Here is a 24,630-nt window from a genome sequence, read left to right on the forward strand (position 1 = left end):
CAATTCAATGATTGTTAGTAAATTTACAGAGTTGTGAAACTATTACAATACAGTTTTAGAACATTTCCATCACCCCCTAAAGATGCCTTGTGCCTATTTACAATCACTTCCTCTTCCCACTCTCAGCCCCAGGCAACCACTAATCTGCTCTCTGCCTCTCTGGATTTGCCTTTTGGGGATATTTTGTATGAGGGAATCATGCGGTTTGTGCTCTTTTGTGTTTTGTGGCTGGCTTCTCTCTCTTAGCAAAATGTTTCTGAGTTTCATATGTTGCATATATCAATATTTTGTCTCTTTTTGTTAAGTAATATTCTTTTGTATGACTATATCACATTTTGTTCATCTGTTCTTTAGTTGATGGACATTTGGATGTAGAGTAAAATCAATTTTAAAAACAGCTGTATAAGATATAATTTACATATTGTATAGTTCACTCATTTAAAGTATGCAAATCAATGGGTTTTTTAGTATATTCACAGATTTGTGCAGCTGTCCTCACTATCTTTTTTTAGGATATTTCATTACCCAAAATGAAACCCCCACCACTCCCAAATCCTACTATTGCCCCCCAAATGGGGGGAAATCCACTTTTAGTTTGGTGAATTAAAACCTCCTGGAGAGGCAAGCAAAACAGTTTGCCGTAAACACTTGATTATGCACAAGCATTGGGACTATCGTGAAAGCAGAAGGGGTGTAGAAGGGTAATTATTCTCTTACAAGGTTTTGGCAGCTCAGCTGCAGTGGGAAAACAGAGGAAATGTGTATGTTGGAGGGAAATGGTAAACATTGTGTAAAATTTAGCTACAAAGGATGTGTCTTTATTAACTTTCTGCTAATACTAAATTATAGAGTACAGCTCAACGGCAGGAAATAAGGAAAACATCTGGGATGGTTGAATTGATTCAGCAACTCACTGGGTAACAAGAGGGTGTTTAATTTTAGAGAGGCATTTGGGAACATTTCCAGCTCTGGTTGTCTCTCTCTCTCTCTCTCCTTTTCTTTTTAACAGATTTATTAAGATATAATTCACATACCACACAATTCACACATTTAAAATGTTCAATTCAGCTCTCTGAATGAAAATTTTATGGTGGGAACAATGACAAGGAAAGGCCTTTCTGCGCTTGCATCCTTCATACACACAGCGAGTGGAGCCGTTTGGCTCTGGTGGGCCAAGTGGGAAGTTCTCACCAATAGAGGTGTATATATAGGTGCTCGTGGAATTGAATTGAAACTTGGCATAGTTACTTCTACTTCATCTGCATAATAACTCTCATCATCATTTCTATGTTGTGTACCTTACCTCTGGTAAAATTATCTAAGACAAAAAGGAGATATGCAGCTCAAATAACTTTTAGTTCATTGGCTTCCTATTCTATTTCCTCTGACTCTGAATGTCTGAGGCCCAAGTTCTAAAATGCTGAAATTCTTTTGTCCTTCCTGGTATGAGAGGGATAAGTGGTCTTTCTTTGCCTACAGGGGTGAAGAGAGGCTTAGATTGCATAGAGATTGGTTCTGGGTAAGGCAGGATAAGATAATTCCACTTCTTTCTGACTTGGGTATTTTCTTGGTTTTAAGAGAACTGGCCAGAATCTGATATTGGACTTGGGTTGGAGGAGGAGTAGGGTTATGTAGGGGATGTTTCCTTTTAGTATTCCTTATAGTACTTGCCGAAACTCCCTAAAGGTGGAAGAAATTTTAGGGTAGGAAAGGCTAGAAGGTAACTAATTATTTTATTTTCCTCATTCTCATTTCCATCATCTTTTCTTCCTTCTGTCTTTCTCTCACTCTTTCTGTATTTAGAAAAGATAATATTTGCACATGGTATAAGTTTAAGAAGTGCAAAAGGCTTTAAGTTACCCTCCCTTCCATCTGTGGTTGTCATTCTTTCTGGATGTTTCCATCTTTAATTGAACTGTGGCCTTGAATAACATGCAAAGGACTGAAAGAAGCGTCCTTCGAAGCTGTGGGATGTGCAAGTGTTAGATTTTCAAAATGCTGCAGTTCGGATTCTGGTATAGTGTCGTGACAAGCGCCTGCCCCTTTGAGTCAGACCTGGGTTAGAATCTGGCTCCAGGGTTGACTATCAATGTGACTTTAGGTGAAGTCTTTAACACGAGTTGTGGGGGTGAATAGGTAAATTTTGGTAGGTTCATTGTATGCTTTAATACATAATAGGTGCTCAAAAAACTGTCAGTTCCTTTTTGGTTCAGGGAAATTCTTATTTTAAAGGATAATTTTATGCAATATGCTCTGAAAACATGAATAGTACAAAATGCTATATTAGGTAACTTGTCCTGTTCTTCTGCTTCTCACAAGTCTTATTTAAACTCAGTAAGTACATTAGAAGTTCTGGAACATTACTAGCAAAAGGATCACTGTGATATTTTAGAAGGCAGCATTTAGCTAGTTTAATACTTAACAGGTAAAATCAAGTTTCAGCCTGTACTGGATTTCAGTGTTAGGATTAAGTCAGCTTGATTCTGAATAGACTCATCATGTTTTTATTTCCACACTTGTACATCCCTGTGAAAGATAAGGCCATAAACTAAGAAGACAGTTCCATTTACAGTAGCATCAGTGAGAATAAAATATTTAGAAATAAATTTAACATTTGCATAAGGTTGTATATTTTACAAAATGTTTTAACATGAATTATCTTACTTGGTCCTCACGCTAAAAGCTTAGTGCCTACATTATAAATGAGGAAATGAGATCTAGGGAGCTTTAAATGTCTTATCCATGTTCACTCACTTGATATGTGATTTTGGGCAATCACATAGGTGGCACACCCAGTTTCCTGACTCCTGACTTCCCAGTGCTTTTTCAGTTACTCAGCATGTGCTTAACAATGTAATGGGAGTCTATGAAATGCAAGATGGATCTTGTGAGGACTGCTTTCTGTTTTGTTTTGCTTTGAAACAGAAACATTTATAAAGAGCAAGGAGGGCCAAAGATATGGTGACAGAAGATGATTTCACTTTGGGTGGTGGGCACACAATCCAATATACTAGTACAAATCATGTATCATAGAAATATACACTTAAAACCCATATGATATTATTAACCAATGTCACCCCAATACATTTAATTTTAAAAAAAGGAAACACATGTTTATTCTTAATACTTTTGACCATTTTGACTCTTGAGTTTTTCCTTTCCTTTTTATTTAAATTTCTAGTCAAGCCTGCCAGAGAAATTCAGTCTTTCAGACATTGAAGATAGTAGGCACTGAACAAGCCAATATGGTAAAGTCAAGCCCTCTTTTGTCCAATCTGCTCTCCCTTTCATGGCTGAAGTTCTGTTCTGTTCAGTTAATTTGCATTGATTGAGTAGCTTCTAGCTATAAGTTGTATTTTTGCGTGTGTTTTTTTTAAATGACAATACAGAGTGCTTGTAACTTCTCCACAAAAGTAGAGCTTTTGAGAAAGTAAACACCAGTCAGTCTTTGTTCATTCATTCTTTGAATCAGTTACTTAGTCACCAAAAAAAAATTTACCAACTACCTACTAAGTGCCTGACACTCTTTGAAGTTTACAAATGCAGAAATGATTAAGCCAGTTGCTGCCTTCAAGGAGCTTCCAGTCAAGCAAAGAGTTACAGTAATGTGCGCTCTGTGTATAATTAAGTACCCAGAAACACGCCTCTGCTACTTGTTAGAGCAGCCGTCCTCTAAGCTTGAATGAAGGGTTGTAAGGCTTAACCGCGGGCGCCTTCTCTCATGGCTGGCTCTGTGATGGAAAGCCGAGATGCATTCAGGAAGGAATGTGGAAATCCCCAGAAAGGAATGAGGAAATCCCCAGGCTGCCAGTGGGATCACTGGTACCCATCTGTTTCCTCTTCTAATCTGTTCTGAGCCGATAATGGTTTTTATAGAGCCATACTGTTCTCTCATTTTGCCCGACAGCTCTGTCCTACACATTTATACTCGAAAAGCCACAGCTAGATATGGAAGTTCAGCTGCAAAGCACCATTTGACTTACTCACAGAGGAGCTTTTTTACACCAAAGGACTGAAAAGGTACCTTGAGAGTCTGTCTCTCCCTTCTCTGCTTCAGCTTTTCCAGGGTATTTTGTTTGGTGATCCCTGGCTGTACAGATACATAAAACATTTCAACTAAATAGGATTTCACCTTTAAAGTACTAAGTTTATAACTGATAGAACAGAAAGTGTGTCTGGAAGGGATAGAAATTTTGGTCAAATTGAAGATTCAGTGTTTCAAAAAATTTTGGGTGGGAAAAGATGGTTCTTTTTTCCCCCAACTAGTCTTACCTCTTAATGGCTGAGGTACCAGAAAGGTATAGAAGAAAATGAGCAAACTTGCAATCAAGTCAGAGAATGCTTGATTAAACCTGAAAGAGGCCTTAAAACTTGATTAATCCAACCCCATTATTTTCCACATAAGGAAACTGAGACTCAATTTGTGTTACATCTTATAACTGGACAGTGGAAGTATTTACAAACAATCCTATGTGAAACATACCCAATAGTTATACTGCTGAAAAAAGGAAACTTTCTAATGATATGGAACATTTTTAGCACAGGTAGAAATAATATATGAAGTATTGAATTGTGTTTCAAAACTTGAATTCCCATCCCACTTTGCCTCCAGGCGAGGAGAGAGGAACCCCAACTAGAAAGAGATAACACATAAGCACAGTCCAAGGAAATTCCACAATGCCTGGATGTTAGGGCACAGAGATGGTGCAGTAGAGTTCTCCCTCCCTCAGAGGGGAGGAAGCAGCTTGCCTATTGTGCCTTGACTGCTTCTTCAGTTGGTGCTGTCACCAGCCTGGTGTGGAGGAGACTGGCCCCGCAGTTCCCTTTATATGTAGTATGACTTCACTGGAAGGACTGTTTTTGTTTCTTTGTTTTCTAGAGCATTTGTTCATTGTCAGTGTTGGCACCAGAGATCATAGTTCAGTCAGTCATCCTCCTGTGCTCCTCTATGGGTCACTAAACTCCAGGTACAAGTCAATAATCTGGGAAGTCCAGTTAAGGGGGAAGCAACCAGAGTCTACTTTGGAAGTATAAGTAGAGGTTAATGTTGCATGTTAGGTGCAGACCAAACTGTGAACCTGCATGTGAGTTTAGTATGAGGCAAGAGATTGGAAGGAAGGGGCTGTCGTTGGAAAGGACTGGCTAGGATATGGCCCTGGAGATCCACCAGAAGACTTGGTAGAAAGGGACTATATAAGATGCTCAGTAGGAGGAAGAGGAAGTGGTACAGAAGCTGCTGTCCATGGTGCCACTCAGGAACTCCAGCTCTCTTTTGCAGATTGCAGGAATAGAGTTATTAATAGCCTGACTAGCTGGGGTCTACTGATTATGGGGGGTGGGGGGGGGCAGCTGGGAGAAAGTTGGTATGGGTTAGGAACTGAAGCATTGAAAATATTATTATAAACAAGGGGAGTGAGTATGGGAGGTCATGGAGTACAATGCTTTGTTCTTTTTTAAACTGTGGTAAAATACAACAAAAAATTTACCATTTTAGACACTTTAATTCAGTGGCATTAAGTCCATTCACAATGTTGTACAACCATCACCACTCTCTGGTTTCAGAACTTTTTCATCAACCCTGACCGAGTTACAGGCTCGATCCCCAGAAGGTGTTATGCAGGAGGCAGCCAATTGATATTTCTCTCTCATCACTGATGTTTCTCTCTCTCTATCTCTCTCCCTTCCCCTCTCTCTAAAAATCAATAAAAACATATTTTAAAAAACTGCTTATTTACCAAAAATTGAGGTAACACAACATAATCATGTCCTCTGATAGGTGCTGAAGTAGGAAATTTGACTTTTGCCTTCAAGGCTAGATGAAGAGGTTAGAGCAGGGGTGGGCAAACTTTTTGACTCGAGGGCCACAATGGGTTCTTAAACTGGACCGGAGGGCCGGAACAAAAGCATGGATGGAGTGTTTGTGTGAACTAATATAAATTCAAAGTAAACATCATTACATAAAAGGGTACGGTCTTTTTTTTTTTTTTTTTTTTTTTTTTAGTTTTATTCATTTCAAACGGGCCGGATCCGGCCCACGGGCCGTAGTTTGCCCACGGCTGGGTTAGAGATAACATATATTCAAAGATTGATTATAGGTTAGAAGCTTTAAAATGCTATTGGAATTCAGAGGAGAAAAGTCACTAATATTTGTTAGATGCTTAATGAATATTTGCATGAATGAATAAATGAATAGTTGAACAGTCAAATACATAGCTGGCCTATGGAAGAAGAACTTGATGGGTCAATTTAATAAGTACCACTGCCTGTCTTTCAACTACAAAATACAATCTAGTCATTAAGATACAGAGCAATCTATTAGGTGGAGAACAGAAACTGGATTTTGATGATTTTTTAGATGGCTAGTCCAAAACTTTTGGAAAATACTTTCATTAAGGAAATTTAAAGAAAGGTAGATTTGGGCACAATACAAGGAAGAATTTACTATTAACATTGGAAGGAAGGTGACAATACTGTATGTGTCAAGCAGAGGCCATTAAAGTTCTTTGAGATAGAGAGAAAATTATTGATCAGATTGAGCCAAAGGAGACTTTATTGCTAAATTGTTCCACTTTGAAAAAAATCCATTTCTCTATTCCTATCTGTGAATTTAATGAATTATTAGTTGATGAGTTGATAGGAATTATTCTTAATTTCCCTCTCTTTCCACATGCCCTTCCTCTCGTCACTCTCTATCCCTGTAACCTGTTTTGTTTTTCTTCATCACACTTGTCACTACCTGATATTATATCTGTTGTTTATTCACTGTCCCCCCCACTAGAATGTAGACGCAGACAATTTATTCACTTTTGTATGCCTGGCACACAATTGATGCTCAATAAGCATTTTCTGAAGCTTTAGATAACAATAAATAACATGTATAAATAGCTGTACAGTTTTTCCTAAATATAAAAGTAGTACTTCTTTCTTGTTAATAAAATACAGAAAAGTATAAGGAGAGGATTTAAAAATTGGAGGAATTTATCAACAACAACTTACACCCCTGGGAAATGTGCTTGATTGAGTTCATGTTAAAGTTTTAGGTGTTTGGGCCCCATCAAGCCAGTAAATAATAAAGATCTAACCCCATCCGTGTGTTTTTTGTTCTTTGTTTTGTAATGTACAAAAGATGCTGGTAAGGAAGGATGGCTCCATAGGGATTACCTCTGGGAACACAGAATCCAAAGCCGAACAATGGGCTCTTACGTTATCTGGGCAATCTGTTTTGTGCCTCCTGTAATTGGTGATATATAATTAGGCCTGCATATTACTTCTGAACACTGCACTTCATTTAGTTGGGCTTATGGAGATTAGATCATGCACAGGAAGCTGGCTCCTTGGTTATCGAGCTCCATAGAGGAGTTGGGAGGCTTAAGGAGGGTGAAAAATTAGGGTTGATTTAAAGGAACAGGATTCTCTGGAAAAGCACAGAGATTTTTCCACTTTGTGCCTCTCTGACCTTTAGTTTCCCATAAGCAGTATTGATTCTTGCCTCAATACTTTCTGTAAATAAGGGCCTCTTTACGCTTTCCTTTCCTCACCCTTTAAAAAAGGCTGCTAATACTGACATTGTGAGATTGTTTTCATTTTCATGAGCTAACTCTTTAAAGAATCTAACAGTACCTAGAAGATAAAAACCCCAGCACAGTTCCTGGAACACTTACTAAGAGTATAATCATTGTCAGTTTCTTTTTTCCCCTCTCCTTTTATCCACCGTTATCACTGTCCACATTATCGAGCTTTAATTTATTGTAAAATAATTACATTTTGAAATCCTAGTATGTTTGACTGGAGTTTTGAATAGTATTTTGCACTTCTTAAGATACTTTAAGTTACCCACCTTGAGTTATTGTTATTATAATTGTTTACTTGTTTTATTCTTGTTAGATCACAAGCAGTCTGAGAGATGACTCTTATTCATTTTTATATTCACTACCCAGGACAGTACTTTGATCCCAGTGGATATTCAAAAAATATGTACCATAATTATTGTTAATAAAAATCAGCATCCCCACACACTTCACCCTATAAGGCCAATGCAGATCTAGATACACAGCATAACTTCTTTGAACATTTATTGACTTGGAGAGAATAGGACATACCATTTTGCCAGTAACATTTTAAGAGTGACAGATCTAGAGCAAGCTATGTTTTTTTGTGTGTGTTTTTTTCCAAACTAGGTTCAACTTTTTCTATATGGCATTGATTGCTTGTTAGTTTCTAAGAGCAGGGCCTTCAGCAGTAAGAGAATTATTGTACAGATGAATAATAGGCAGATTAGGAGACTCAGAGGTAATCAAAAGTAGAAAAGTAAGGGGTCAGAAAATGGGTCAATTTACCCATTTTGCCCAGCAGTTTTTTAGGCTGTGCACACAAAAGAGCTGTAGCCCAGTCTCCCTCCATGTGTTTCAGCCTGTTTGTCAATCTCAAATGGTTTCATTGGCCTTAGAGCTAAAATTGTTTGTCTTAGCACTAGTGTGTTGCTTACGGTAAGACTCTGAGCCCTGGTAATAAGTGTATGCTGTTTGATTCCCATTCCTCTGGCTCTGCAGTTACTCTCTCCTTTTCCTTTTCCCTAGGTGTACGTTGTGGGGAATGAGCCTTTAACAGTTTTGGTGGATTCCCTGCTTCCCGTCCTGGGAGTCCTCTTTTCTCTCTACTGCTTTACCAAGCAGAGCGTGTCTCACATAAGGTAAACAACCAGAGAAACTTACTTGTTTATAAATAGTGAAGTCTTCTCTTGCATGTTGCTCTTGTTCTTATTTTGAATTTAACATGTCACCTTATAATTAACTAGAGGCCCGGTGAACGACATTTGTGCACTCGAGGGGAGTGGGGTTGTCCCTCAGCCCGGCTTGCACCCTTTAGCAGTCTGGGAGCCCTTGGGGGATGTCTGTCGGACATTCTTAGCGCTGCCACGGAGGCGGGAGAGGCTCCCACCACCGCCGCTTGTGGCTGAGTAGCGCTCCCCCTGTGGGAGCACACTGACCACCGGGGGCAGCTTCTGCGTTGAGCGTCTGCCCCCTGGTAGTCAGTGCACGTCATAGCGACCGGTCATTTCGCCGTTCAGTCGATTTGCGTATTACCCTTTTATTATATAGGATTTTTTCTTTTCAGTCAGGAAAACATTTGAGAACCTTCTTATTCTGCTCATCTAGAAAAGAGAGAGCTTTGTAAATTGCAGGGGATTGGGTGTAGGTTTTAAAATGACTTGCCTCAGCCTCAGTCCTAGACATCAGAGATGAATATTTACATGTATGAACATGCCCCTGTTTAACCAGTGAAAAATACTGGAATTACATGTCTAGGAAGGAGGAAATAGAGGATGGTTCATAACTACCTCGTGGGGAGCTAGGAATCAAGCTCGGGAAATCTGGATCTGAATATAGACTCTGTAATTTAGACTTGGATTTGGTGTTAGTGCTGCACAGGATAGTTTAGAATGAAGGGGTTTCTTAGTCATCCAGAAAATAACCTTTTGTTTTGGGATTTAAGTAGGACTCCTTTTTTATCAGCTCTATTTTCACAGCTACTTATGTGGTTTCTTTCTCCTTATAAGAGTTTATATCCTTTCTAAAGTCATACAGAATTCTGATTTTTGGTGTTTGGAAATAACCTATATGTAATCTGATATACAATAATAGTACCTTCTTCATTGAGTTATTATGAAGATTAATTGTGCATTAAACTGGTTAGCAAATAGAAAGCTACCATCATCACCAAGGGGTGAAGGAAAGTATAGTTGACCCTTGCATAACATAGGTTTGAACTGTGTGGGTCTATAGAGGATTTTTTCAATAAATACCTGTACTGTTTTCAGTCTGTGCTTGGGATCTGTGGATGTGGAGGGCTGACTGTACATTAATCTATGCCATTTTATTTATTTATTTATTTATTTATTTATTTATTTATTATCCTCACCCGAGGATATTTTTCCATTGATTTTTAGAGAGAATGGAAGAGAGAGGGAAAGACCGAGAGAAATATCCATGTAAGAGAAACACTTCGATTGGTTGCCTCCTGCACACGCCCAGACCAGGGCCCGGGCTGGGGAGGAACACGTAAACTGAGGTACGTGCCCTTGACTGGAATCGAACCCGGGACCCTTTGGTCCGGAGGCTGACGGTCTATCCACTGAGCCAACTGCTTAGGGCAATCTGTACCATTTTATATAGGGGACTTGAGCATCTTCAGATTTCGGTATTTGCAGGGGATCCTGGAATTGATCCCCCAAGGATATGGAGGGACAACTTAAGTTTTCGGGGAGTCAGAAGTTTATACATGTATTTTTACTGTGTGTGTGTGGGGGGGGGGATCAGTATCCCTAACCCCCACATTCAAGGGTCAACTGCACTGTCTTGCATATTAGTCAAAGCTTACCTATTGCCTTTGACTCTAACTTTTGGTTAGCACATCATTGTAGCCCAAAGCCATATGGGAAGTGACAATAGAAAGGGCAGTGTGAGATGGAGACTATATATGTGAATTTGGCTTTAATGGACCATCCATATAATAACTCTTGTTTTAGTTTTTTTTAAAAAAATATATTTTATTGATTTTTTACAGAGAGGAAGGGAGAAGGATAGAGAGTTAGAAACATTGATGAGAGAGAAACATCGACCAGCTGCCTCTTGCACATCCCCTACGGGGGATGTGCCCGCAACCAAGGTACATGCCCTTGATCGGAATCGAACCTGGGACCCTTGAGTCCGCAGGCTGAAGCTCTATCCACTGAGCCAAATCGGTTAGGGCACTTGTTTTAGTTTTGAAACCCAAGTCCTCATAGCACTGTCATGTCCACATCAGAGACTGAGAAGGGAGAGGCAAATGTTTATTCCATTCCTCTCCTAGTTGAAAAGGGGGTGAGGAATCAGCAAGAATTTGTTGGTATGCTGTTTCTTGGTCGCCAGCTATTGGTCCCATTGGTAGTGATGGTTTCATCAGTGTAAACTTTCTTTCACAGTGCCTAATCCAAAGGCAGTGGGTACAGTTCGATTACAAAAAATACATTCACATGGGGCTCATATGTCATATCACATTTATTTCTAGAGCCAAAGATCCGTCAGTCACTCATTGAATTTCAGGATATTTGTAAGAAGCATTCTTTTCACTCCTGCACTTCAGTGGAACTAGGTGACTATGCCAGCATTTAGAATGCAGTGGAACCTGACAGTCTTTCTTTCTCTCTTGTTAGATGCATAGAGTAAGATGACAAGCTCATTTATAACTTTTTTCTGCCAGGTCACTTTGCCAAGAGATCTTATTATGGATTCTGGGGAAACTGGAGAGGAACAAAGCAGTTGCCAGCCTAAAAGGATTTGCGGGATTGGACAGATCTGTGCCTTCACTCCATTCTCTGTGTCAGTTTAGAGCTGCCACTCAAGGTGGTATTATGGTTACCATCAAAGAGGCCATTTGGTGAGTCCAACCACCCTTTGCTATCTCTCTTCAGATTTAATTGTACCCGAGGCCATTCTGTGATTTGTCCACTAAGGGGCGCTGATAGAAAGGAAACAAAAAAGCAGCTCACATGCGCCCGTTTATTATAGTGTCTAAATGAAATGTGAGCCTTTTTTTAAAAAATTTTATTTTCTTGTTTAAAGTATTACAAATAGTAGTACATCTGTCTCCTTTTTTTCCCCATTGACCTTCCCCTGGCCTTTAGTAATCCTCCAGGCTTTTCCTCGATGCTAGCTAATAGTAGGTGCAATCTACTGGAGCCTCACAGCTCGGCCCCTTACTTCACAAAGACTTTGCCAGTGAATCAGAATAAAGGGCAGACACATGTTCACCCTCAACACCATAAACCAATGCGCTTTCTCACTCTCAAAATGGTATATGTGATCTGAACCAGACTTTTTCCTATGGGAAATTGCTTGATAGCTATCTTTTATAGAAATTTTATAATGACAGTTTGTTTCTCCCAGGGATTGATTAGAAGGTGCTTAATAAATGTTACTGGAATGGGTAATTTATTTCTCCAACATCTCACAAGTGTAGGTTAAATTCTTTCCATTTTCTGGGTGATATGTATAGATGTTATTACCTCAGACTGTAAATTATTCTTTTTTTTTTTAATATATATTTTATTGATTTGTTACAGAGAGGAAAGGAGAGGGATAGAGAGTTAGAAACATCAATGAGAGAGAAACATCGATCAGCTGCCTCCTGCACACCCCCTACTGGGGATGTGACCGCAACCAAGGTACATGCCCTTGACCAGAATCGAACCTGGGACCCTTCAGTCCTCAGGCTGACGCTCTATCCACTGAGCCAAACCGGTTAGGGTGCTGTAAATTATTCTTATCAGATTTCACAAAGTATTTACCTGGTGGCAGCTACTGTACTTAGATTTCATATCACATAAAAAATGCTGTCGTTTGTTAAAGTGTTTAAATTTAATTTTTTTATTCATGGTTGACTAAGTTTTAGAACACTTTCAATATGATGAACTTGAGGAAAATAAACATATTGATTGCAAACAATTATCAGTACAAACTCAAGCTAGTATTTTACTGAGAGTTGTTTTGTTGAGCATTAGTAGGTTCTGTGGTTATGCCCTTGAATTGAAAGAGTTTAAAATTTTGGGGCATGTTTATTTAAAAATTCCTTTGGTACAGTTGAAACAAGGACCAATTTAGTGACTATATAGAGAATTTTATAGTATTTAACTTATCAGTAGTTAAAACTTATTGCTATCTTAACAAGCCTTTAGTGCACTTTTTAGTGCACATATGTCAAAATCAACAGCTCTTATTGAAACTAAAGTTTCTCTTTATTGTAGGAAAGATAGTGAATAGGCAGTGCTTGAATGAATCTCCATCCCTACCAGATCCTTAACCTGGGGTCTCCACGTGGACTTTTAAGGGGCTATAATCTCCTGAAATTATACACAAAAAGTTTTTTTATATGCAAACATGGATTTTTTCCCCCCTGGAGTAAAAGGAAGATAATTTAAACAAAAATTTGAGGTCTTTTTAATGATTTGTTGTATGGAAAAATAACATGTTACTTTAGAATATTATTAATGGGATTTTAAAAAAATATACCTCTGGGGTTGGGAGGGAAAAAAAAACCTCTGGGTGATCAATCTTCCCAAGATAAACGTGACTCCACATTGCAGTGATGAAGATGAAGCCCTGTACCAGAAGGTATCCTCAGAGCAGTGCCAGCTAGAGCATCTTGGGGACTTGCTGTCCCACTGCCAGGAATGTGGGTTGGCTGGTGACTTCTTCATCTTCTGCTTGAAGGTAAGAGCTACAGTACATGTGCAGTTCATGATCAGCTCTATTCCAGGGTAGTATCAGGAGCCCCATTGAATTTTCAAGCCAGTCATAATCTTAGGTTCTAAAATTAGGGCCTGTTAGGATAAATAATCAGAGGATATAAGGGTAATTTATGTTTTAGGAGGTTTGGTAAAAAGAAGAAACCTACCCTCAGCAGTACACGTGTAACTGAACAACTTTGCAAGGTAATCTGCCCTGAAATTTTAGAGATGACCAAAGCAGAACTGTTGATCTATGAAAGGGTTAATCTTTGCTCTGTGTTCATAGTAAGAACTCTTTTGAAGTTAATAGCAGGTTTTACAGCTATAGAGTAATCCCTTATCCTTTCTGACTATTGTTTTGTCAGGTATTTAGAAAGGAGATTTAGCAGTGCTGCCTCTCTCATTTCATTTTGTAGCTGCTTTAAAACCTTCTCCGGGTTTGCTTCTTGGTGCTGGTGGTTGTCCTTCCTGTTGTCCTAATCTCCCAACAGTAACCCATACCCCATACCGTTACTCCTCATTTGCACTATTTGAGACCATAAGCCTCTGATTCCCTGTCTTCCAGCTCTGCCTTCTCCATTATTTCCCCTAAATAAAGTGCCTACTCCAAGAGAATGTTTGTGGAGTTTAAGGATGGTGTGGGTGTGGGAGAATACAAGGAGTGAAATAGGGCTAATAATTCTAGAATTTCAAAGTTGGGGTACTTTTTAAAAATATATATATATTTTATTGATTTTTTACAGAAAGGAAGGGAGAGGGATAGTTAGAAACATCGATGAGAGAGAAACATCGATCAGCTGTCTCCTGCACAACCCCTACTTGGCATGTGTCCGCAACCAAGGTACATGCCCTTGACTGGAATCGAACCTGGGACCTTTCAGTCCGCAGGCTGATGCTCTATCCACTGAGCCAAACCGGTTAGGGCTGGGGTACTTTTTTGATGCTTTCTCCTCTCCCACATTCACATCTACCCCCTCCGCCCAGCCCACTCATTGTAAATGACATTACAAGAATATATGTCCTCTTAATTTGACACTTTAAAATTTTTTATTTAAAAAATTTAAATAAATTTTAAAAACAAAAAAAATGAAAGGTGTTTTTCATTGTTGTTGTTTTTTTCCCCCCCCTAAACCAAGGTTTTCCCACCTTGGAATTATTGACATTTTGGGTTGGATAATTTTTGCTGGCTGCAGGTAAGGGGAGATGGGAGGCCTTCTGGTGAGGATTGGGGGCTTCCTGTGCATTGTAGGTGGTTAGCACTAGGTGCTTGTACCACCCTCCAATTATGATGACCAAAAATGTCCCCAGACATTGCTAAATGTCCCCCTGGGGAGCAAAATTGCTTAGGCACAGTTGGGAAGCACTGCTCTAAACTGTCAGTTACTCTGTTAAAGCATTAATTGTTAACACATTGTGGACCAGTAGTTTTATTGGTAGCTTTACCCAGTGGCCAGATAAGTTTCTATTGAACGAGTATAAAAACCGTTTTACATAAATGTTAAAGGCACGCTTTAAAATTAAATACCCATTGCATTTTGAAGTTATTTGTTATATGTTCTTACCAGCTAATATCTTTTTAAAGTATGATACTTTGTAAAACACTGTGTAATATGAAGTGAGAATTCTCCTGATCCATTTAAGTAAACTAAGGTTTTACCTTCCCAAGGAAATTTGCAATATGAAGAGTAGGGGAAAAGCCTACAAAACCCACAGTAATGAATTATGTATTGGTAGAAATTTAGTTCTAAATACCTTAGGGAAAAGGGGCTGTGGAGCTGAAAGTATCTAATAGTCTCTAAAGAGGGTTTGGAAATGTTATTTGGCTTTAGTTCAAGGAAGGCTAGTGATGGAGATCATAAAAATACTGGTGAAGTAAGTCTTTCAAACTAGTTCTTCGTGTGTATGTTTTTCATTATTTTCATACACAGGGTATCATAGTATAGGTACTATTCTGCAGCTTACATTTTTTACTCCACAGTGCTTTTGAGAGCTCTCTGTATTGATATCCACATAGACCTAGTTCATTTATCTCAACTGCTGCAATATAATAAATACATCACAATTTATTCATTTTCTTATCGCTGGACATTTTTGTTTCCAATTTTTGGCTATTATAAATAATGCTGCAGTGAACACAGACTAGTCCTTTAAATACACATTTCAAACCGAGTTTTCTAGCTGTTGTTGAGCCCTTTGTCCTACAGGCTTTCCCTTTTCTCCTACACTGACAGGAGTTGACTCATGTGGCTGTGGAAAATGAAGCAGAGTTAAAAACGCAGCACTTCTCCAGCAAAAGCCTCTTGGAATTAGAACAGCACCAGACTCTTCTGGTGGAAGGCCAGGAGCAGAAGCTGCTGGTCCTGCAGCTGGTGGCTGTTCTGTGCGAGAGGATGTCTGAGCAGATATTCACAAACATCACTCAGGTCAGTGTCCGTCACATTCTGGATCCAGCCTGGTTTGGTTTCTTTACATTCTTTCCAAAAAATGTTCAAAGAATGTTACTCAGAGTGTGGTTTGATGACACCTGCCTCAGTGTTACCTGGAATGCTGGTTAAACATGCCAATTACTGAGCCCACACCAGACCAAGAGGATCGACACTTTCACAGGTCTTGGAAATCGGCATGTTTATTAACAAACTCCTGAGGCGATTCTTAAGCGCATATAACTTTAAGAACTGTTTTAAACGTTTATATGTTGTCTCAGAGTGGTTTTTAACTTCATTAGAGCCTGGGCATCTGTGGTTTTTGTTATTGTTGTTGTTAATTCTCACCTGAGCATATTTTTTCATTGATTTTTAGAGAGAGTGGAAGGGAGGAGGAGAGACAAAGAGAGGGAGAAACATCAATGTCACATCAATTGGTTGCCTCCCGCATGCCAGGTCCAGGGATGAAGCCAGCAACCGAGGTACGTGCCCTTGACTGGGATTGAATCCTGGACCCTTCAGTCTGTGGGCTGACACTCTATCCACTGAGCCAAATGGGCTAGGGCAGCATCTATATTTAAAAAATACATTTTTTTTTACTTTTATTTTTTATTTAATTTCTTTATTGATTAAGTTATTACATACGTGTCCTTATCCCCTAAAAAACACATTCTTAATTGATTTTTAGAGAGAGAGGGAGGGAAAGGGAGCCACAGAGAGAGAAATGTGGATAGGCTGCCTCCTGCACACCCCCTACCTTGATAGCCTGCAAACTGGGAATCGAACCGGCAACCTTTTGGTGCACAGGATGATGCCCAACCAACTGAGCCACCCGGCCAAGGCTGGGCATCTGTATTTTTTAATGCTCTATGGATGTGCATCAGAAGTTGAGAATGATTAGAAACTCAAATTTAAGAAAACAATCATCTAGAATTTTACAGGTCCTCTAACTCACAGCTTTTCTCCCTAATAGCCTGTGAAGTTTTAAGATTAAAACAAAAATGCTTTCAGAGTAGAGTAACTATGTGAATCAGGGCCTGAATTTTATTGGCTCAGACATAATTTTTATAGCTTTTTTTTTTTTTTAAATCCTCATCCAAGGATATTTTCTCCATTGCTTTTTAAGAAGAGTCGAAGTGAGGGGTGGGGGTGGGGGTGGGTGGAGAAACATTGATGTGAGAGAGATATATCAATTGGTTGCCTCCCACAGGAGCCCTTACCTGGCATCAACCCAGGTACATGCCCTTGACCAGGAATTGGAATCGAACCTGAGACCCTTTGTTGGTGGGCGGATGCTCTAACCACTGAGAACACAGCCAGGGCTTACCAGCTTTTTTAAAAATAGGAAATAAAAGTAATAAAGCATAAGCAGTGCAGGTGCCATATTATACCATTTTACCAGAATTAGTTGTTGGTTGGTGAATATTCAGTTGTAAGATGGTATGATTGTCACGTTTAAATCTGATTCTCCAGCTCTTTGTATCCTTCTCATTGTCATCTGCCTCGGGTGTTGCTAAGCAGCATTTCAGTACAGCTCCTGCTGAGAAAATTTGCAGCTGCCTGTCAGCTCTGACTTATCGTGACTGTTTAATGAGAATTATGGTCATGATTTTTTTTCTTGGCCTCTTATTCCTTCAGTTTCATTGAGCCTGTGTTATGTTACTCAGTGGGGTGATTTGTTTCTCTTGTGTTTATATCATTTCCCTGAAGACTTTCACATGCACATCTTATGTTTTTGTCTTAGGATGCTAGTTGGAAGGGGAAATGGTCTAAAAATTTATATGACTTGAGCTTTTGCTCTTATCTCCCATTATTCCCAATTAAGGAACAATGGTTTGAGGCTGATACAAAAATGATTTAACCTTATCCTTCAGTTAAGGTTAAAATGTATCAGGACAAAAAGAAATAAAAAAATATTAAATTGCATTTAGTAGTCTTACTGCTAGTGATACTTTTGGTATGTTATTTTGAAATACACACATATGGATAAGTTATAAGTAATAAATGTTATAGTAATTTGGTTAATATGATTAGGGACCAAAATTTTCAGTGTAAGAAAAGAATTATAAATATAAAATCAAAGAACTTGAGTATAAACCTTACTATATTGAATTTTGATTGGAAGTATGAGTGTGAACTCATGATTTGTTTTTCTCTTTTTGAAAAATAGATAATTCCTAGCTAGGTTCACTGTCAGTGCCAAGAAGCAATGACAGCCCAGTAGCAATAAACATCATTTGTGCTGAATTATAGTTTCTAAATACCATTTCCTACTAAAAGAACACAAAGCTTATAGGATTAAAGGTTTATTTGTGGTCTAGGGTAGGAATTGTACACTATAAGCCTCAGGGCATTTTATTGTACCTGAATATAAGGAAACTATGTGAAATTAATGAGTTCATGTCAGTAATACTCAGGAGCCCATTTGAAAGGGCCATAGGACATTTTGAGCATTAAAAGGAATAATGCCTGCCATGGATGTAAGCGCATCAAAGTTATAAAAATTCTAGTCCCTACAAAAAAAAAAAAAATCCCACATAGGACATCTTTGGAGATTATTAGGGCATTACTCATTAATTTGTAAATTGATAAATGAAGGCAAAGAATAAAGCATTTATCTTGCTTTTCCTTGGGAACTGTATTTCAATGTAAGCAAATAGTTGATGAAGGAAAAATTTTCTTTATACAGGAATCACAGCTAAAAAATTCAAAGAACTAGAAAATTATGAATGTAATAGGCCAAATACACCCAAACCATCTGATCCCGTCACCCCCGGCACAGCATTTTATTAAGAAGACTTTCAGCCCTGGCCAGTGTTGCTCAGTTGGTTGAGCTTTGTCCCATGCACCAAAAGGTTACTGATTCCATTTCCAGTCAGGGCACATGCCCTGGTTTTAGGCTTGATCCCCAGGAGGAGGCATGCAGGATGTTTCACTCTCACATCAATGTTTCTCTCTCTCCCTATCCCTTCCTCTCTCACTAAAATCAATATAAACATTTTTTTTAAAAAAGAAAGCTTTCAAATTTGAAAGAATTTTATAGTGATTACTTACATATCCACTGCCTAGATTCTATTAGCATTTTATTATACTTGCTTTATCACATATTAATCCCTGTTTTCAACAGTCTATCCACCTCATTTTTTTTTAAAATATATTTTACTGATTTTTTACAGAGAGAAAGGGAGAGAGATAGAGAGTTAGAAACATCGATGAGAGAGAAACATCGATCAGCTGCCTCCTGCACATCTCCTACTGGGGATGTGCCCGCAACCCAGGTACATGCCCTTGACCGGAATCGAACCTGGGACCTTTCAGTCCACAGGTCGACGCTCTATCCACTGAGCCAAACCGGTTTCGGCGTATCCACCTCATTTTTGATGAATTTCAGGGTTAATGCAAATATCAGTATATGCCTCCCTAAATATTTCAGTATGGACTGTTCATCTTAACATCACCATAGGTAGACAAGCAGACATTATGTGCCTCCTGATGTAATAAAGTAGGACAGATGCAGCACCTCCTGGGAAGAGTTCTGACAAAATCCTATCTAATAATAGACAAACATGATAATTGACCGTACCTTCACTACACTTCCCATTGGCTAATCAGGGCGATATGCAAATTAACTGCCAACAAAGATGGCGGCTAACCACCAACAAAGATGGTGGTTAATTTGCATATGTAGCGCAATGCTGGGAAGCGAAAGGGGAAGGACAGAAGAAGCCGCCTGCTGCTGACGTGATCGGAAACCCAGGTGGCAGGCAAGAGCTGGGTGGCAGGGCAAAGGCAGCCCTGGGGGCCGCCTTTGCCCTGCCCCCTGGCCGGTGATCGGAGAAGCCGGGCGGGGCAGGGAAGAGGCAGCCGCCAGCATCCGCCTCTTCCCTGCCTCCCCCACCCCCGGGCCGGTGTTCGGAGAAGTACCTGTATTTTTTTTTTCAAAGTACCTGTATTTTTAATAATTTCTTGACATGGTAAAAGAATTTTACATTACGATCCAAGGGTGGTGGGGTGAGGAGAAGGAGCAGCAGAACAATCCAACAAACAAAAAGGGAAACAGAAATGCATGGTGGAAGGGATTTGAAGGGTGGGTAGGGGCATTGCCCAACTAAAATGCAATTGGTTTGTTACTGAGTACTATTCATGGGAAGACAGCATCCTGACTCCTTCTCTATACGGCATATTGGGAGTAAAAATGATGCATCCAGGTGGAAATATGATTAGGGGTTGGAAGACAGGGAAAGAAGAAGTCAGAAATAGGCACTGAGAGAGTCACTGGCTGGCTGGCTGGCTGCAAATACTGACTCTCCAGTAGTGATATAATAAAAAAGTGGGGGATATCTCTGGAAGATTCAAGAGATAGGGGGCAACTCTTCTATGGTTTTGACTTGCCCAGCAGATTTCCACATACACACGTGTACACGCCTATGTTTGCATGCACACACATATACACATAACTGACTGCCCTCCCTAGAAGCACAGAAGAAGAAGAAGCTGCCAAAAGAAGAAGCCGCCCACCTTTGGTCCGGGCGCCAGCGCCTGCGGCTGGCTGCAGCCCAAGAGACAGACAAGCCACCCGCCCGAGGTCCCAGGCTGCAGCCACCCAGAGAAGCTGCCAGCCCTGTGGTCCAGGGCGCCAGTGCCTGTGGCCAGGGAAATAGGTTCCCTCTTCTCCTACTGCAGTCATTACTTCAATATTCCCCTTCTGAATTTCTCTCCTGTGCTGCAACCCAACTCCACTTTTCATCAGAAGTATACGGAACAGAGAGAGCAGTGTTAAAAGCTTACATTTTTAAGCCGGTAAGGTTGGTACTTAAAACATATAAATGGAAAACTAGAGTCCTTAAGGTAACAAAGGCTACGAAGGACAGGGACAGCGCATGACCTATTATATCCAGCAATCCATATGGGGACTGAAAACTTTGCAATGATGACAATTAGTGAAGATATGAATCAAATAAAATAGTTGACAGGGACAATTCTTCCATCTTTGAAAATATCTACATCAAATCTGTTTAGATTTTCATCTGCATAACATAACACATTCTGACAAGACCACCACCACCACCAATGTGGTCAGTGTTGTGCTGATAAATGTTTAATAACTGAGGGACCCCCCCCCCCGCCCCGAGTGCACAAATTTTTGTGCACCGGGCTACTAGTAAATAAATAAAATAAATTCCCCAAAATGTGAATCTGAATCTAATCATGAAAACGCAGGACAGAGGAGCAAGTTAATGCGATGAGGAAGCAATTGGCCAAATACAGAATGTGCGAAATTCTACAGGACAGATGACCCAGTTTCTTTATTAAATGGCACCAAAAAGGAGTAGGCTGTTGTAGCTTGAAAGGGATGTATAACCAAATACAATGTGTGGATCCTGATTCAAACAAACCAAGACATTTTTGAACAGTCATGGACCAAGTATTAGAAGATATAAGGGATTGTTGGGTGTAGTCATGGTATGGTAGTAACACATGCTCATTGTAAACACATCTCAACAACATAGAAGTGCAATATTTAAAAATTAGAGATTTCTGATTAAAGATGGTGTGTCGAACACATGTGTTTATCTGCCTCCTCTGGAAACCACAAGGACCAATAGAGCAGGAAAGGAGAGACGGTAAATAAAAGAATAACATTTGGAAACTGGAGAATAGTAGCTGATTTAGCAATTTCAGAAAATGGAAAGCTAAGTGCCTGCATGGGAGAAGTCAAGAAGCAAAGCACTGTATTTCAATACAATTGTTTTGAAAAGAAAAAAAAAAGAAGCAAGCTACTTCTCCCTGCAGAACCCTGGGAGGACTGGAGGCCCCAGATAAGCTCTAAAGATGGAGGTGAATTTAGAACTTAAAATAGGTTGAAAGGCTGCACTAGCTTGGGTTGACCACTTGATTCCTTCCTCAACTTTGTACAACCACCCCCCACCCCCCAGCAAAAGATTGGAGGTTTATTCTTGAGAGAGGTTGAACCCAAGAGACTCTGAACTTGAGTGGTGTTAGCACACTGAAAAACTGGAGGATTATGTTGACATCTACATGCTCAGCAGTGAGGCCTCCAGCCCCCTTCCCCTCAGTTGCTAGAATGGTGGCAGCAGGTTTACACATCCCCATAGGTTAGTGTGAGGATTAAGTGTGTCTATAACTGTGATATGTTCAGAATGGTACCTGGTAAGTAGTAAATGCTTAATGTTATTATTAAATTAACCAGCTAAATAATTAAAGGTGATTGTCTCTGGGCCAGAATCAGGTGGGAGTAGGACATTGCTGTTTTTCATTATAAACTTTCAGGAATATTTGGCTTTTTAAATTATGCATCTGTACAAAAAATTTAAGGGAAAGGTAAAAGTCTCTCCCCCCTCTCTGCAGCAGGCTTTAGTCACATGCCTATCCTTGTGGCTGTCAGCCCCACCCAAATCACAGGAAATGAGTAGAAGGGGGAGGAGCTGTTATCCAATAGGTATGGTGGTTTTGCTGTTACAAGAAAGTTTGCAGGAAAAGCTACTTCATAGATGACAATACAGCTGATTATTACATTAACAGCTTCCAGGGTTTTATGTATGTATATACATATAGACAGATATAGAAAAGTTCCTTCTTAACAAAAATAGAATGATGTTACTTGTTTTCCAACATATATAGTGGAGAGGAACTTAGAAAAAGTCAGAGGTTAGATAGTTCTTTTCCAGTAATTTAACAATAGATGTTCTGATACAGAAGCATCCTATAAGCAAGGTGTGCTTTAGAAAACTCTTGAAAGGCAAAATAGGTAGCCCAAGATGCTCGATGAGAGTTTCTCTAAAAGGACCAGTGTCCTTAACTCTGGCATCAATAAAGTCCTAGGCCAAGAGGGTGGTGAAACTTGCCATAACCAGCATTGTTCATTTCAGTAGGTGGAACTTTAAATAATTTTTCTAAACTTCCTGCCTTATTCCAAAAGACAAGTGTTAACAAGCCACTTTTTTTTTTTTTTTTTACTTTAAGCTTGCAATAAAGATTCTAGTGTAGTGTGTAATTTGCCGAGGGAGTTGAACATGCAAGCTTGCATGGTATTCAGAGGCTTATTATGACCTATCTCAGCTGCCCCATTTTCAAAATGATTTTCCTCTTTTGAGCCATTAATCTTCAGTGTGCGTGTGTGCGTGTGTGTGTGTGTCCATATGCATGTGTGTGTGCATGTACATGTGTATGTGTATGCTGTCTTTTTTTTTGCGTATGCTGTCTTTTATTCAAAGGTGTTTCTTCCTTTGAAGGTGATTAATCAACGTGCAGTTAAAATTATGCGGATCAAGTTAGTTCCATTTAAGGTGTAGTAGATAGCCAAATGCGATGTAAAATATATGTGAAAGTCTTAATCCTTTAAATATATTTGATATTTAAAAAATGACTCTGGTTCATTTGTACAGATTGTTTGAGGACACTGGCTTCTACATAAAATTGAATGCCTCTTCCCCCATTCTTTGCTTAATTAGAATAAGACTGTTAAAATGACAGGGGTGAGGCCCTGGCCGGGTAGGTCAGTTGGTTAGAACATTGTCCCAATATGACAAGGTTGTGGGTTCAATCCCCAGTCAGGGCACATGCAAGAATCAACCAATGAATGCATAAATAAGTAGAACAACAAATCGATGTGTGTTTTTTCTCTGTCTCTCTCAAAATCAATAAAAAAATTTTAAAATTCTTTTAAAAAGTGAGTGGGCCCTAGCCAGTTTTGCCAGTAGATAGAGAGTCAGCCAGTGGACTGAAGGGTCTCGGATTCAATTCTGGTCAACGGCACATACCTCGGTTATAGGCTCAATCCCCAGCCCTGGTCGGGGCTAGTACGGGAGGCAACCAATTGATGTGTCTCTCTCACAGTGATGTTTTTCTCTGTCTCTCCCTTTCCCTTCCACTCTCTAAAAATCAATGGAAAATATATTCGGGTGAGGATTAACAACAACAACAAAAATAGTTGCTAGGACGAGGGGAAGATATTCTTGAGGAGGAAATCTCATTAGGAGAAGTAGATCTAGGACCTTCTAAGTTGGTCAGAAAGTAACAAATCCTTTTTCATTTTAATTTCCTGCCAAAATTCATGAAAAGTAAAGAGAGTTGGTTTAATACATTAAAACATTTGGGAAAGTTTAAATGGGCTTTCTCACTTATTGACCTATGGCCTTGAGGAGATAACCTCCTTAAGTCTCAGATTCTTCATCTCAAAATGAGGATAAGAGTAGTGACCTCCTGGAGTTAATACGCGGCCTAAGTGATATTGTGCATGTGAAACACGGAGCACCATGCCTGCTACACAGTAGTAGTTATTGTTGAAGGTTCTTGCTATCATGATGTTGATGTAGAAGAAAATGAAGATGTAGACGTAAGATGTAAAGAAAATGTTGAGATTTGTTTTCTTTCTCTCCACTGATTCTAAATCCCTTTTCTGTGGTAGGTTGTGGACTTTGTAGCAGCAACACTGCAGCGAGCATGTGCAAGCTTGGCCCACCAGACAGAGAGCACCGTGGAATCACAGACACTGAGCATGTCCATGGGGCTGGTGGCTGTCATGCTGGGAGGAGCTGTTCAGGTGAGTTGCAGACATGAGCCAAACTTGAATGGAGGGAGAGTGAAAGAGAAGAGAAAAACCTATTGTTTCCCTTCCTTACCCTTGTGAGAAATAAGAATAGATATTGCACAGAGGAGAACCAGGATAAACAAGTCAAGTTGTTGGTGAGAACTGTCTCCAAGTAAAGGACAAGAAAATGTGCACTTTCACTCTGTCACCTGCATAGTGGTCATCATCAGAAGGGCAGGGCCTTTCTGACCTGGCACAAGCTTGATTTGGAAACACTCAGCACAGTGTTTTGCATCCATGGTGAAAACTGAATCCTCTTACCCTCACTATACTGGCTTCCAAAGCTGGTTCCTACTGTGCCAGTCTGGGAAACCTTTGTAACCTGCTGGTTG

The 24,630-nt window shown here is 39.7% G+C and overlaps 1 protein-coding gene across 1 annotated transcript in view; it reads left to right on the forward strand.

The window, feature by feature from the left end:
- TANGO6 (transport and golgi organization 6 homolog) overlaps positions 1-24,630 on the forward strand; it is a 140,502-nt gene that overhangs the window by 21,227 nt on the left and 94,645 nt on the right. The window contains exons 8-12 of the mRNA XM_006091147.3: positions 8,577-8,689; positions 11,239-11,415; positions 13,121-13,247; positions 15,496-15,687; positions 24,116-24,250. Coding sequence (XP_006091209.1) covers positions 8,577-8,689; positions 11,239-11,415; positions 13,121-13,247; positions 15,496-15,687; positions 24,116-24,250 — 744 coding nt within the window. The remainder of the gene's footprint in view (positions 1-8,576; positions 8,690-11,238; positions 11,416-13,120; positions 13,248-15,495; positions 15,688-24,115; positions 24,251-24,630) is intronic.

The sequence above is a fragment of the Myotis lucifugus genome, unplaced genomic scaffold (assembly GCF_000147115.1).
Source record: "Myotis lucifugus unplaced genomic scaffold, Myoluc2.0 scaffold_88, whole genome shotgun sequence".
NCBI classification, from domain to species: Eukaryota; Metazoa; Chordata; class Mammalia; order Chiroptera; family Vespertilionidae; genus Myotis; species Myotis lucifugus.